This window comes from Crocuta crocuta, unplaced genomic scaffold (genome assembly GCF_008692635.1).
Source record: "Crocuta crocuta isolate KB4526 unplaced genomic scaffold, BGI_CrCroc_1.0 scaffold352, whole genome shotgun sequence".
In the NCBI taxonomy this organism is placed as follows: domain Eukaryota; kingdom Metazoa; phylum Chordata; class Mammalia; order Carnivora; family Hyaenidae; genus Crocuta; species Crocuta crocuta.
Window position 1 is genome coordinate 3,478,384 of NW_027532169.1, and position 14,465 is coordinate 3,492,848.

The 14,465-nt window shown below is 55.0% G+C and overlaps 2 protein-coding genes across 4 annotated transcripts in view; one reads left to right on the top strand and one right to left on the bottom strand.

The window, feature by feature from the left end:
- ABI3 (ABI family member 3) overlaps window positions 1-4,293 on the bottom strand; it is an 8,806-nt gene extending 4,513 nt beyond the window's left edge. Inside the window, 1 exon segment of the mRNA XM_077776868.1 lies at window positions 4,165-4,293. Within this exon segment, the coding sequence (XP_077632994.1) occupies window positions 4,165-4,281 (117 nt within the window). The 5' untranslated portion in view covers window positions 4,282-4,293.
- A 115-nt stretch (window positions 4,294-4,408) lies between these two features.
- On the top strand, window positions 4,409-7,949 carry GNGT2 (G protein subunit gamma transducin 2). 3 transcript variants are annotated; one of them, XM_077776848.1, is made up of 4 exons: window positions 4,409-4,454; window positions 5,990-6,099; window positions 6,820-6,928; window positions 7,325-7,949. In XM_077776848.1, exons 3-4 carry the CDS (start codon window positions 6,845-6,847, stop codon window positions 7,448-7,450), a joined length of 210 nt encoding a protein of 69 aa, XP_077632974.1. In that variant the 5' UTR covers window positions 4,409-4,454; window positions 5,990-6,099; window positions 6,820-6,844; the 3' UTR covers window positions 7,451-7,949. The 3 variants fall into 3 exon arrangements, with proteins under 3 accessions (XP_077632974.1, XP_077632971.1, XP_077632973.1); XM_077776845.1 differs by lacking the exon at window positions 4,409-4,454 and adding an exon at window positions 4,740-5,140; XM_077776847.1 differs by lacking the exon at window positions 4,409-4,454 and adding an exon at window positions 4,740-5,003.
- Window positions 7,950-14,465: the final 6,516 nt, after the last annotated feature.

Consider the following 14,465-nt stretch of genomic DNA (forward strand, 5'->3'; position numbering starts at 1 on the left):
GGGGGGGGGGGGGGGGGGGGGGGGGGCTGAACTGAGAGAAAGCAGTTACCTTGATGTTCCCTGCAGTCTCCATAAGAATGACGTTGTAGGAAGAGGGGCTGGGGGGCATTAGGAAAGGGAACCTTTCGCCCCGAGGAATGGGTGCAAGGGGAGGGCACTATGCCTTCTGGAAGAGTCTGGCTGAGGATTAACCCCACCACCTTCGGAGGACCTTTGGGGATAAAGGGGGAAACGCAGAAAGGAAAGAGGAAGGCAGTGCTGGCTGGAAGAGATAGTCTCAAACTTAAGAAGCAACGAGCTGAAGTCAGGCCCCCATCCCAGAGCTTGCTTGCTTTCTTTTTGGAAGAGAGAGAGACAGGGTGTGAAAGGGGCAGAGGCAGAGGGAGAGGGAGACACAGAATCCGAAGCAGGCTCCAGGCTCTGAGCAGTCAGCACAGAGCCCGACGCGGGGCTCGAACTCACAGACGGTGAGATCGTGACCTGAACCGAAGTTGGGAGTGTAACCGACTGAGCCACCCAGGCGCCCCCATCCCAGACCTTCTCAGCAGAACCGCTGGAAATGAGGTCGATGAGTCTGTGCCTTTAAAAGCATCCCAGGTGACTCTTGGCCTCCATGTTTTTCTCCACCCACTGGTGTTCGGGAACCAATGACCCGGTCCATTTTATAGATAAGGAAACTGAGGCCTAGAGAAGAGTGACTTCATTCATTCACTCCCTCAGCGTATTGCTCCCAAGTACAGACTTCTAACCATGGTCTGTATAGGGCCCCACATATAGGGCCTCTGTAGGGCTCTGCTCGTCTGTGCCCTCTCCTCCCTTGCCACCCCCCTCACTTGCTCCCCTCCGTGCACGTTGGCCATTAGGTTCCTGTTCCTGATCAAGCTAAGCCCGTTTCTACCTCAGGGCCTTTGCACTTCCTGTACTTATTTCTAGAATCCTTATTGTGAAGTCTCAGCCCCTCAGAGACATTTTGTCACCACCCTAAGATTCTCCTAGCCCACTTCCGTACTGACTCTACCATATTTCCTCTGTTGTCTTTTCCTCATAGCGCTTAGCGCTGTCAGAAACGATTGATCTATTTACTTTATTATTTGTCTCCTCCTCCCCTCCGCCCTCCCACATGCTAAAAGGTAAGCCCCATGAAGGCAGAAAGCCTGCCTGTTTTAGTCTGTACCCTACCCTGGAATAGTGCTCAACACCCAGACGAGATTTAATAAATTGGCATTTGTGAGTTAATTAATGACCTGAATGTGAACCCAAACACTCGCTGGACATCTCCTTGATGCGTGCCAGGCAATGTGCCAGCTGCTGGCCGGAGTCACGGTGCCGGTCAGCAGTGGAAGGGTGGGCAGGGAACGGCCGAAGACAGAAGAGGGGTTTTTGTGGGGGCTGTTTATTTTTATTTATTTATTTATTTCAGTCCCAGATCCGACCGCGGGCGCTGGAGCAAAACTTCTCTGGTTATTTGCTTCCCCAGGCAGCTTCCTCATCTCAGGTCAGATCACAGAGCTGCTGTGATTTAGCCTGTACCCTTCTCTACGGGGGTAGGGGTGAGTCCAAGGCGAGTCTGGGCCAGGCCCCTGCACTGCCGGACAAGGTTGAACCATGCGGTCCCCTTGCTAAAGGCCCCGGGGTGCGCCTCAGGGGCCTGTCTGCAGAGAGGAGGGCTAGCACCCCGTAGAGCAAGGCGCCTCCACCGTAGCTTGAGCCAGGCTGGGGTCAGAGGGCAAGCCCAGAGCCTGATAGGCCGCCCTCCCCTGCCTTTCTGTTCCCGCAGCTCGATACCCATTTGCGCAGCTAGATACCCATTTGCGTGGAGTTTACATCTCATCAGCGTCTGCGACCACGAGCCTTGAAAAGGCGAAGAAATCAACCCCGGGATGCGTAACCCAGAAAGGTTAGCAGCTCTTGTTCTAGGTCAAGCCCTTGCTTTAACAGGTGAGGAAACGAAGGCCCAGCAGGGGGCAGTGACTCCCTCCTCCTTGGTCCCCACCCGAGATTCCTCAAGCCTGGATACGTACTGCCCCTGGTTTGGGCTTGGCCCGGGGTCAGGTGTGGAGGTACGGGGGTGTGAGAGCCACCTTCGTGGCCAGCCGACTGCTTCTTCACCATGCAAATGACCTTGTCTGTAAACTCAATGGACTCTGACAGAGAACTCTGCAGTTGACCCCAGCCTCCCCTCCCCCATTCCCCATGGGTTTCCTGACACCTGGTTGGGGCAGAGGGAGGGGGCGGAGAGGGAGGGGGAGAACGGAGGGCATGGGAACCAGACCTTTTGTTTAAGAGCAGTCCTGAGAAGTTGCCCAAACCCTTCATAACCATGTGCTCCCCAGACCGAGGTGCTCAGAGAGGCCAGGAAAGGTAACCGAGGTCAGTGAGTTAGTGTTTGGCATGAAGGAAGCAGGGATTGGGGGACTCTGACCGGGGTCAGGGCTCTCGATGCCCTCGGTGTTTTTACAAGGGTCGCTTCACCTCGCTAGAATTGACTTTCATGATCTACCTGTGCCTTTCGACCTTCCAATGAATCACGATGATGATGATGATGATGATGATGATGATGATGATGATGGCAACGCTAATAGTTCCCATTCATTCCCTCCCATGCCCCCACTAAGGGGCAGGTGCTGGGCTACCTGCTTTAACACGTGATCACACGCAACCCGTGTGACCATCCTGAAGAAGGTGTGAGAATCAGGAGGTACCCCTGCCCTGAGTCCTATAGTCGGTAGGCGGCAGAGTTGGAAATCGGACTCGGGTCTCTGTGACCCCCATATCCCGTGTGCACGCGGTGAAGACAAATGAGAACCCATCTGAAAGCGCCTGGAGGGGCGCACTGGTCACTGGAGGAGCTGAAGAAGCAGGTCCCTCGCCCGGAGGAGAATGCCCTCCAGCACCCCGAGCTCCCGGCTCCTTTCCGAGCCACACGGTCCGGTCCGTGTCCTCCACAAGCAGGTCACTCACCATCTACACAAACAGCGATTATTCCTCAGGGCGGCAAATTCAACTAGAGGTTTGGGGGCAGGCACTGGAGGCGGAGTTCTGGGTTCGAATCCAGATCCTCCCCCCCGGCTTAGAGACCTTGGGAAAGTGAGTTCAACTCTCAGAGCCTCAGCCTCCTGGCTGTCGAGTGAGAGTGCCTCTCCCCTCTCGGGCCCTGGGGTAAGGACTGAACGAGGCCATGCAGGCATCATGCCAGCCCAAAGGAAGTGTGCAGAGCACTTTAACTGCTTTTATCGTCGGCTCTCTACTCTGACATTTTCCCATAAGCACTTGTTACTTTCATTATTTGTTTCCAACACTCGGACTGCGCCCGGAGGTCCCCGGGTTTTCCAGTGCAAATGAACTGGCTTTGAGTCAGGCGGGGCATGTCAGGGAAGGGGCAAGGGGCAGACGAGAGTGCCCGGCTTCCAGAGTCAGGAGGCTGATGCTCAGCTCGGCCACATCCAAGCTGCGTGACCCTGGACAAGTCACTTTGCCTCCCTGGTTCTTCATCTATGAAAGAGGACTCGTAATACTTGTCTCATAAGGTGCTTACGGGGATTCGTGATAAAACAGAGGTGCTCAGTCATTGCCAAGTTCCCTTCGCCCCCTTCCCTCGCTCCTGGTCTTGGACCAACTATACAATTTAGGGAACTGTTCGAAAACGCCACAGTCGTCGCCATTTGCTGGTGGACCGCTCTCAGCCGTCATGCAGTCCATCCCCCGGCTTCTGCGTCAGACCCCATCTCTCTAACCCAGCCGGGTCTGAGGGTCGGCTCTACTCTCCCTCAAATATCAGGGAAAGGGCTCTCTCCCTCGCCCCTCTCAAGTTCAACGGGAAGATCTGAGGTCTCCCCTTAGAGCCAGCCTGCAAACGGAATGATGATGGCAGCGTTTGCAGGTGGACGAGCCTTGGGGTCTCTGGTTGTGAGCGGGACCCAGGAAGGAGACGAGTGGAGGGTCCCGCCTGCTAACAGGGGCGCTGCCTGACCCGGGCATCTCTGTGGGGCTGGGTAGGATAGCGCCGGGGCTGAATTTCAGGGGGTACTGGAATGAGGCCGGGGCCTGGGGTGCAGGGTTTCCCAGCCGGGGCCCAGGACGAGCGAGCACCTGTCAGAACGGCTCCCGTGGTCCTGCCTTGGCGGTGGGCTCGGGGCCCGCGGGGCCTGTGCCCGCTCTGCCTACCTGCACGTAGTTGTCCACACAGTAGTCGGCGACGCGCAGCAGTGCGCTGTGGTTGCCCCTCAGGGCCTCCCGGGCCGTGGGGATCTCAAGTTCCTGCAGCTGCTGCAGCTCGGCCATGGCCCCCAGCCTCTGGCTGGCTCCCCTGGGAGCCGCTGGTTTTGCGCCTCACCCTGCCCTTGATTGGTCGCCCTGCCTCCCCCCCACCCCCACCCCCACCGCTTTTGGTTTCCTCTAGCGTGAGAGACCCAAACCTGCTTGCAGAGGGCAGGCTCATTCCGGGACAAGAGGAAGTGAGTCCCTGCTCCCTGGGCCTGTGACTCTCTGCCCCCTTGCCCAGAGGAAGGGGGAAGCCGGGGGGCCCCTCTGGGGGGCCCAGCCCCCCAATCCCTCCCGGCAGAGGAAGCCAAGGTCGGGGCGCTGTGATTGCTCTCTGGGCCTGGAGAGGAAACTGTGAGGCGGATGTGGGAGGGGGAGATGGATAGGAGACAGCGGAGGAAGGGGGCTGGCCTGCTCTGGGGGTGGGGTGGGGAGTGGAAGTGGATTTTCCACTCATGGAAGGGGAGGAAAGGGCAGAGGGTGGGGGCTTCCTTGGGAAGCAAGCACAGGGATGAGTCACCAAGGGCCTGGGGAGTGGAGGGTGGATAGGGTATGGAGACCAGTCATGCTGGGGTCTGCGGGGCGGCGGTGAAGTAACAATGGAACACAGCCAAGCGATGACAAGAGGAATCGGCTCAGACACCAGGAAGACTTGGCCAGAGGCCCCCTGAGACGTGTTGCCAAGCCTCTGAAGGGTTACGTGTGAAGACGGCCCGGGGCACATGCGCTTTGCCCTGATGGAGGTAAGACTGAGAGTTAGCTGGATGGACTCCACTTAGACGACAGGAGGGAACCGGCCTTGAGAAGCACGAGGTTTGAGTCCCAGGTTGGCTGGTGGAGTTTAGGCATCGGTGGACAGAGCACCGAGCTGTCGCAAGAGGTACGTGCTCTCCATCCCGCAAGAACGGGGCAGTTGGACCGGAGGCCTGTAGGGTCCTGTCCTGACCTTGAATTCTTAGCACCCACAGCTGGGAGTGGGACTCGGTGTCTGGAGCGGGAGAGTCAGCGGGATGGACTCCAGCCCCTCCCAGCCCCTTCCAGCCCCTTCTGTCAACCCAGAGGGAGGAGGAAAGGAGGATCCCTTACCGACCCTATCGATTTCTTCGGTGTCTGCTTCTCGAGAGGGTCCCCTTGTCGTGAGGCAGGTGTCAGCCTGAGCAGGTGCTCAGTATCTATTAAACAGCATGGCCCTTAGGTGGTTCTGGAAGGAGACTCAGAGAAATAGCAGGATGTGGGCCCTGTGGTCAGCGACTGGAGAGGGAGACCCAGCCTCAGGGCTCAGAGGAAGACGTGGAGGCCAAGAAGCAGGGCACAGGCGTCAGAGGTGGCCATGGCCCCAAGTGCGTGGCCCCACAGCATCCTAAGTGAGGCGTCTGTTGTTTTGAATAAGCGAAGGGAGACTGAAAGAGCAGGGAGAACCTTGTAAGGTGTAATCGTGGGGCTCCAGGGGGAAACACAATGGCTTCTTGGGTGAGAGAAGTGAGGAGATGGCCTAGGGCTTGCTTCGCTGGGAAGAACAGGATCAAAGCAGGCTCAGAGGTAGGGGAGCTGGGAGGAGTGTGTCAGACCTGAGGGTGAGAACTGGCTGTAAGCCAGGAGGGTCACTACGGAGCAGCACGGGGCAGGGTCTCTGCTCCTGGGGCAGTGGGGGCTTGGAGCCTCAGGCCAGAGGATGGGCTTAGAACCTTGAGCCCATGATCAGCTTAGCATCAGAGATTTTGGCTTCCAGACCATCTGCTTTATCTGAAGACTTTCAGCTGATGAGGAGCAGGGAAGCTCAAACACCGTCTTGTTGGAGTCGGGGACGGGTGACTTGAAGTGCACGTTCATTCTCGGCAGGTGAGAGGGGCTGAGGTTGCGTTGGGCCGGGATTTAGTCTTAGAATTATTCAAGTGAGGCACCTGGCAGGCCTTCCCGATAACCCTGCCGTGAGGATGATGATACCAGCCACTATCATCATCATGATAAATGTGCTTATTATTCATTATGTGCCAGACAGAGGGTTAAAAATATTTGATATGCACTATTTTCCTAGGACGCTCAAAAATCATCCAAGGTAGGTACTGCTATTATACCCATTTTGCAGATGGGGAAACTTAGACTCAAGGAAGGTGAGTGACTTCCCTAAGCCTCACAGCTTCGAAGCGGCAGAACCGGGCTCAGAGCTGGAGTCTGGAAGTCTCGAGAACTTTCTCTTACCACTGGAGTACACTGTCCCCAGACAGGGCCTGCTGTCTCCTGAAACTTCTACTTGTGCCATTACCTGGGACAATAACTTGGCTTCCCAAATCTTCCCCACTGAAAGACGTTTCTTTTCTCTCCCTTCTCCATGCTCTGAATCCTGTTTTCCTTTGTACACAGATCGTTCTCCTAGGGTGTAGACTGTGCCTCCGCCATCAGACTGGGCACATCGTCTCCTCTTGAGCCTGGACGTGCGATGGGGAGGGGGTGGGAGTGAATCTAGGGTGTGAATACCCCGGGCCTGGAGTGAGGGGCAGGGCGGGGAACAGGGCGCACGGGGCATTGCGATCCCAACTGCGAAATCCTTTCTGGGACCAGGTACCCCCGAGGGCGGGGGGACAAGATGGCCCAGGAGCTCAGCGAGAAGGAGCTGTTGAAGATGGAGGTGGAGCAGCTGAAGAAGGAAGTGAAGAACCCAAGAGTTCTGGTGAGCCCCATCTGCCCTTCCCTGCCCCTTCTGTCTTCTCCACCACTGCCTGGTCCTTATAGAACTGGGACCCCAAGAAGAAGTGACAGACATTGGGGTGGCAGCAGATGGAGCAGGAGAGGTAGGCTGCAGAGGGAGGCTGGGGTGGCCCCATGGAGGTCCTGGGAGCAAACCCCGCAGCCTGGAGGGCCGGCGTGTCCCCCCGGCTCTGGGCTGGCTCTGCCCGGCGCCCCTTGGAGGTAAGAACTCACCCCCCCCACCCCCTTCCTGTCCCTTTGGTCTTTCTCCTCTCCAACCTCTGTCCCCACCCTGCCCAGGACCCATTTTCTTGGACCAAGCAAATCATGGATCCCGACGGACAAACAAGGGCGAGAACCACACTTTGTTTCCTCACAGATTTCCAAGACGGGAAAGGAAATCAAGGATTATGTGGAGGCGGAAGCGGGAAATGACCCTCTTCTCAAAGGTGTCCCTGAGGACAAGAACCCCTTCAAGGAGAAAGGCGGCTGTGTGATTAGCTGATGGGCCTGGAGCCCGTCGCCCTGAATGTCCGTCCCTTCTCAGCCCCACCCTTCACCAGGAAGCGAGTGTCCCCGGAAGCCCAGGGGACCGGGCAGTTTCCACCCTCTCTGGGCCACAGCATGAGTGAGGACACCTGACCGCTCACTGGGGGTCCGTTCCCCAACCCCTTTGACTCTCCCCTCCCCCACCTGCTGGGTCACTGCTCTCCCAGGAGAGCCTGCCTGGTTCAGCGGCTGGTACCTTGTGCGGCCCCCTGGGACCCGAGACGGAAATCCTTAGAGACATTTACTCCTCCACAGAGATGTCCTGTTTTCCCCTCCACTCTCTTCCCCAAACCGGCATTCCTAGTCAGAGTAGTTTGGGTTGAGGTCCTGAGTGGGGCGGGGGCGGGGGGGGGGCCCTTCCTCCCCATCTCATGTCCCATCATGTTAGTCACTTTAGATCACCCCAGAGGGCCTGAGGACCAAAAGAGTCTGTAAAGTCATGGTGTCATGATCGATTTCATATTCTTTTTTTAAATGTTTATTTGTTTTTTTATGTTTTACTTATTTCTGAAACAGAGAGACAGCGTGAGCAGGGGAGGGTCAGAGAGAGAGGGAGACACAGAATCCAAAACAGGCTCCAGGCTCTGAGCTAGCTGTCAGCACAGAGCCCGACGCGGGGCTCGAACCCACGAACTGAGATCATGACCTGAGCTGAAGTCGGACCCTTAACTGACTGAGCCACCCAGGCGCCCCTTTATTTGTTTATTTTTGAGAGAGAGAGAGTACAAGCAAGGGGAGGCAGAGAGAGAGAGAGAGAGGGAGACACAGAATCCAAAACAGGCTCCAGGCTCTGAGCTAGCCTCAGCACAGAGCCCGACGCGGGGCTCGAACCCACGAACTGAGATCATGACCTGAGCCGAAGGCGGACGCTTAACCGACTGAGCCACCCAGGCGCCCCTTTATTTGATACTCGAGTGTTCCTTATGTGCTGGGCACCAGGGAGAGAAGAAGGACGACACTAACGGTAGCTCCTGTTTTCATGGAGTTTAGCGGAGAAGACGTGCCATGAAGTCAGTAAGTGCTACTAAGCAGAAGGGACGGTCAAGGGCGGTGTAGGAAGGGGCACACAGCAGACAGACACTCAGGGCTGTGGGCAAGGTCAGTGTGAACTGTTGCGGGCCACTGGGCAGCGGGGCGGAACTGGGCACACAGAGGCCCGAGAGGGAGAAGGAGTCAAGCCTCAAAGGACCTTGCTTGAGCTGTTAAGAACTTTGTTCTTTAGCCTTGTTGCAGCAGAAAGCCCACAGAGGCATTAAGCAGCCGAGGGACAGGATTTGATTAGCAGAAGGGAGGCCAGACGCCACGAAGGAGGATGCTGATTCCTGGGCCTTGTTAGCAAGGAGATTACAGTCTTACGGAGCCACAGATGGACTCACATGAGACAGTGTGTTCAGTGCCATGTGTGGAGGTGGGGGAGGGGATGGGTGAGAGCACGCATAGGAAGACAGCCTAATCCAGCTGAGTGAGTGGGTTGCATCCTTGGGGGGGCGGTACACAGGTAAAGGCTGCTAGAAGGAGGTGATATCCAGAGCCGAATCCTCCACAGTTAAGTTGTAAGTGGGTAGATGCGTGGCAAATCCGGTTGAAGTGCGGTATAAACAGAGGCATGGATATGAGAAGGGAAAATAATTCCCTCACCCAGGTTGGAGAGGGAATGTCGAGAGAGACTCCTAGAGCTTTGGGGTTCACGGCTAGAGATATGGGCTTGGCGGTGAGGAGAGGGGTCTCGGTGTCCCCTGGGACATCGCCTGGGAGCGAGTTGGCAAGTTTTGGTGATTAGAAGGAAACTGGCATTTGACAAGATTGAAAGAGGGAAAGAATGGAGGCGGAGGGACAGTTAAGGAGATGATCATCGGATCCGGGGAGGTGGCCGACTTAGGTCCAGAGCGGGAGATGGGGGTGAGGAGTTATTTGGGAAATGAAGTTTTAAGATCCTGACATCTCGCTGAGTGATGGGAGAGGCCGTTGTCAAGGATGACGAGTTTCTGGCTGGGAGGCCACCAGATATGACTGAATGCTTTCGTGCGCAGGGAAACAAACCCAGTGTAATACAGAAGTCCCACTAAAGATGCACGCTTTCTTAGCACCGAGGGCACGCCCTGGGCCTGCTGGAGAGGTCATGGCCGCTGGTCAGAATGCAGGATCTCCTGGGAAGGGTCCACTGCTTCCCCAATTCCATCCAGAAAATCCCATCCTGACCCCACCTCACCATTCTGCAGCCTTGAATAAATTCAGCTACTCTCAATATACTCAGCTTAGGAGAAGGAAAAGAGTGGACAAAAGAGCAAAGATGTAAATACGATAATTCTTATTTTTTTATTTTTAAAAAATGTTTATTTTGAGGGAGAGAGAGAAAGCTGGAGCATGAGCAGGGGAGGGGCAGGGGGCGGGGGGAGAGAATCCCAAGCAGACTGTGTACGCTGTCAGCGCAGAGCCCGTGGGGCTTGAACCCACGAATCTTGAACCTGCATGCCGTGAGATCATGATCTGAATCGAAATGAAGAGTCAGATGCTTAACCGGCTGAGCCACCCAGACGCCCCAAGAATTCTTATTTTTTTAAATGGGGGAAGGGTAAACACTCCGTAAGGGTCTGGCAGTAAGAAGGGAGAAGCAGGTGGGGGCTACAGCCATATGGCTCCAAGCCGCCTGGCTGTGGCTTCCTTCGTCCTTGCTCTGCCACCTCCAGATGGAATCTCGCTGATTGGAGTCTTTGGTCAAGAGGTGACTCTAACCGTTATTCCCGAGGTGTTTGAATCCTGGACGGGGCTCTGCGTCGAGTAGCCGTCTCTTTCGCTCACCTTCTCTCAGGACACGGTGCCCAGGTGCCCTGGGGGGTTATCTTGGCCCCTCCCATACCCTTCCTGTCCACCCTGAGCTGTGGGAACAACCACGGGGTCCCGAAGCCATCTGCTCTGAGCCCCTCTTCTGTCTGTCTTCCTGGTGCCAGAAGGAGCCTCAAAGGGCAAGGGCAATGTCAGCCGCCACCTCAAAGGAATTATTAGCTGGTGTGCTGGTGGCCACATTCCTTCCTCGCAGGCCCAAACCTTCACAAGTTCAAAGCGGGGCTCGAGCGTCATCTAAGCCACCCGTCCCCACCTCTGTCCCATAGACCCTGGGGTTTCATACCCATGGAGAAGCACCACGCGTTGTTACTGGTTCACTTCAAAGCACGAGCAGCAGTGTTGTGACAGCACCCCCTCTTTGCAAAGTGTCCCCCAGCTGACATCACACTGGGGCTTCACCAGACCCCTGCTTCGCTCTATAAAGCCAGCAGCGTCCAGATGACGGACACACGGTGAGATCAGCAAATGTGGAAAGCCCCTGCCCCTTGCCTTAAATTTACAGAAGACTTGCAAAGATAGTACAGAGTGTTCCCGTGTCCCCCTCACCAGCTTCCCCTGATGTTAGCATCTTACACACACGCCACTTGTAATAACACTAAGAAATTAACATCGGAATAACACTGGAGCTAAATAGACTTAACTGGATTTTCCTAACTTTCCCACTAGCGTCATTGTTCTGTTCTAGGACCCACATTCCACTTGGTGTCTTACTTAGTTTTTCAGGGAAGGGCTTCTAGGTGGAAGACAGTATGGTGTAGGATCACCCGGCCATCTAGAAGACATCCCGTGAGCCCACGGTTGGTGGTATCGGCGGAGATATGACAGGCAGGGAATACAAATCCAATCCCTGAATACGTGCCCATTGCAGCGGCTCTCCGTCTCCTCCATTGACCTGCCTCGAGGTCTGGTCCAGTTTGAGGGCCTCAAGGTTGTCACTGTTGCTGGCTCGTTGGCAGAGCTGTGTCGGCCTTGACGGAAGAAAGCCTTGCTGTTCCACTCACGTATATGCTCTGTTCCTGCCTTTCTGGCTGCTTTGTTTCACGGGCCCCAGTTGGCCCAGGGATCACCCTGGCTATGGGGTTATAAAGAGCCTCTTCTGGGGGCGCCTGGGTGGCTTAGTCGGTTAAGCGTCCGACTTTCGCTTAGGTCATGATCTCGCGGTTCGTGGGTTCGAGCCCCGCGTCGGGCTCTGTGCTGATTGCCAGCTCAGAGCCTGGAGCCTGCTTCGGATTCTGTGTCTCCCTCTCTCTCTGGCCCTCCCCTGCTCACGCTGTCGTTCTCTCTCTCTCCTAGAAATAAATAAAAATATTAAAAAAAAAAAAAAGAGCCTCTTCTGCAGGGGCAGACTTCTGGTAAATCCATTCATGACACTTGAATGTATCTAGTCTCAGAACTCACCCTAAAGCAGACCAAGCACACAGCCCTTCCCAGATATACTTGTCTTCAGTCCTCTCACTGGACTCTTAGGACTTTGATCATCTGGCCAGAACCATAATTGCTTCCCAGGAATCATCAGAGAGGAAGGAATTCCTTTCCCTCCTGACTTTTGGGCACCCCAAGAAGGGCAGTTCCCAGAAAGAGGCGAATCACCCGGATTCAGCCACTCAGACCTACCTGCTCAGGACCTGAATTGGGGAATCAGACTAAGAACGGAGAGGAGGTGAAGAATTGGAATGATAATTAGGAGGGAACATTTCCAGGGCTTAGAGGTTGCTTGGAAGATCGGCAGAATGGCAAGTATGACTTCAAGTTTCTTTCTGGGATGTCCAGGGTGAATGAGTGAGTGAATGGTGGTGTCACCAGTGGGAAAGCCCTTCTCACCAATGATTCTAGGTGATTCCCCTTGGCTTCTCCTCCCTCCTCTTGTACCCTGTTGAGAACCACTGTGAGGTGGCAGCTGATTCAATGAAAAAAGGAGGTGAGTCGGTGAGGGATGGCTGCGTGGGGCTGGATGGGAAGAGGCGAATGATGGAGCCTGGAGAACATCAGCGACTGGGGCTGAGGGGGAGGAGGAAGGGCCATGCAATGGGCCAAGAGGGGAAGGTCAAGGTGTGAGGAGGCCAAGCACAGAGGGGACCACTGAAATTCTGATGACCCTGAGCAGTAAAATGACACCAAGTCAGGAAAAGGGAAGAAGAGAGGGATTCAGACTCCCAATTTCCTGCTCAAGGAATGTCAAGCTGAAGAATTCTTAAATTCTCTGTCTTCTTCCTTCCATACTCCACATTCCCCAAAGACTCCCAGGGTGGGAGCCCCGGGCCTTAGAATGTGGGGGGGTGGGGGGTGCTGGGTAGTTCAGTCAGCTAAGCATCTGACTTCGGCTCAGGTCATGGTCTTGCAGTCCATGAGTTTAAGCCCCACGTCGGGTTCTGTGCTGACAGCTCAGAGCCTGGAGCCTGCTTCAGATTCTGTGTCTCCCTCTCTCTCTGCTCCTCCCCTGCTTGTGCTCTGTCTCTGTCTCTCTCCCTCTTTCAAAAATAAAATAGGGGCACCTGGGTGGCTTAGTCGGTTAAGCGTCCGACTTTCGCTTAGGTCATGATCTCATGGCTCGTGGGGTCGAGCCCCGCGTCGGGCTCTGTGCTGACTGCCAGCTCAGAGCCTGGAGCCTGTTTCAGTCTGTGACTCCCTCTCTCTCTGACCCTCCCCTGCTCACGCTGTCTCTCTCTCTCTCTCTCTCCTAGAAATAAATAAAACATTTAAAAAAAAAAACAAAAACAAAAAACAAAAATAAAATAGACATTTAAAAAAAATTAGAAGTGGGGAGGGGAAGAGGGGAACAGCAGATTGGTTAATTCAGGACCCAGTGCCTGGGGCTGGGCTGGCCACAGCTAGAAACCTTTCCAAGGGAATCCAGCAGCTCAGCCCCTCCCCCCCATCCCTGCTTTCTGGATTTCACCCTTGCAACCCGGAGGAGTTGAGGGTCAAGGGGAATGGGCTCTGGTCTGCTTGGCATCTTGGTGCTTTCGACAGAGGCTGATTACCAAACCATGACCTCGGGGTCTCTAGGAAAGTTAGTCAGAGCCCCCTGGCCCTCCTCTACCCCAATTCCCTTTCCCGAGCTTAAAGCCTGGGTACAAGACCAGTTTTGTGGGTATGTTTTGACCTGTGCTGTCACACAGGTCTCCTACTTAGATGGGCCCTGTGCTTGGTTTCACACTCTGCTTGAAATTCGTAGTCACTTTTGAGAAGGAGTCCCACATTCTCATTTTGCCCTGCCTATTCCGGGTCTGGTCTTGTGTAGGGAGACAGAGGCCCCAGCTCGGAAGAGGAGGCAGGGTGTTTACCCAAGAGCAGAGTTGAAGGGAGGGTTCAAAAGAACACCCTAACCATTCCACTCTCTGTCCTCCTCCACCATCTCTGAGGTTAGCAGCTGGGGTCTGGGAGGCGACCCGGAAGTAGTTTCTCAACTTCCCCTTGGCCCTTCTGGCTTTCCCATTTCCTGGTTGGGTTTCACTGACCTTCTTGTCCCCAGCCGATTACTTTTCATTTCACACACTCGCCCTCAATTTATTAGCTCAGATTTCAAGCACCCTGAGGGCAGAAGTCAAGTCTTTGCTTTTTGTATGTCCAGCACCTTGAACATGGGAGGAGAACAATGGGTGTTAAATGACCAGCCTGTGTGTGTCCTGTCATCCATAGACTTTCCATCTGCCAGACATTGTGGGAAGTGTTGTAGACACATCATCCCCTGTGCTAACAGCCAAGGATGATAATGAACCGATAGCCCTGGGAATCTAGCACAAGGGAGAGGCCAGGCTAGGCACACAGCTGGCTTCCCTGGAGGTCCCGGTCACTCTGGTCAAGGACAACCTATTACAGACACTACCTTCTGACAAATGCTGCCTCTGGGGGTCCTTCATGGGGATAAAATCCTTGCAAGGAGCTCTGCAGACCGTTGGAGGAGAGAGAGGTTCTCTCCTGAGCTAGTAGGGATAGAAAGAGAAGGAAACGTGGAAAGGCTCTCAGAAAATCTGGAGCCAGGAAGGGAAGGACAGAGGGGGCTCGGGCAGGGCTGGGGAGCTAGTGTTTTACTAACTGTAGGTTAAGAGCCAATAGTGAGTGTTGAAATCAATTTAGTAGGTTGGGACCAATCTTTAGGAATCTTCCCACACCTTCAGGTGACAATG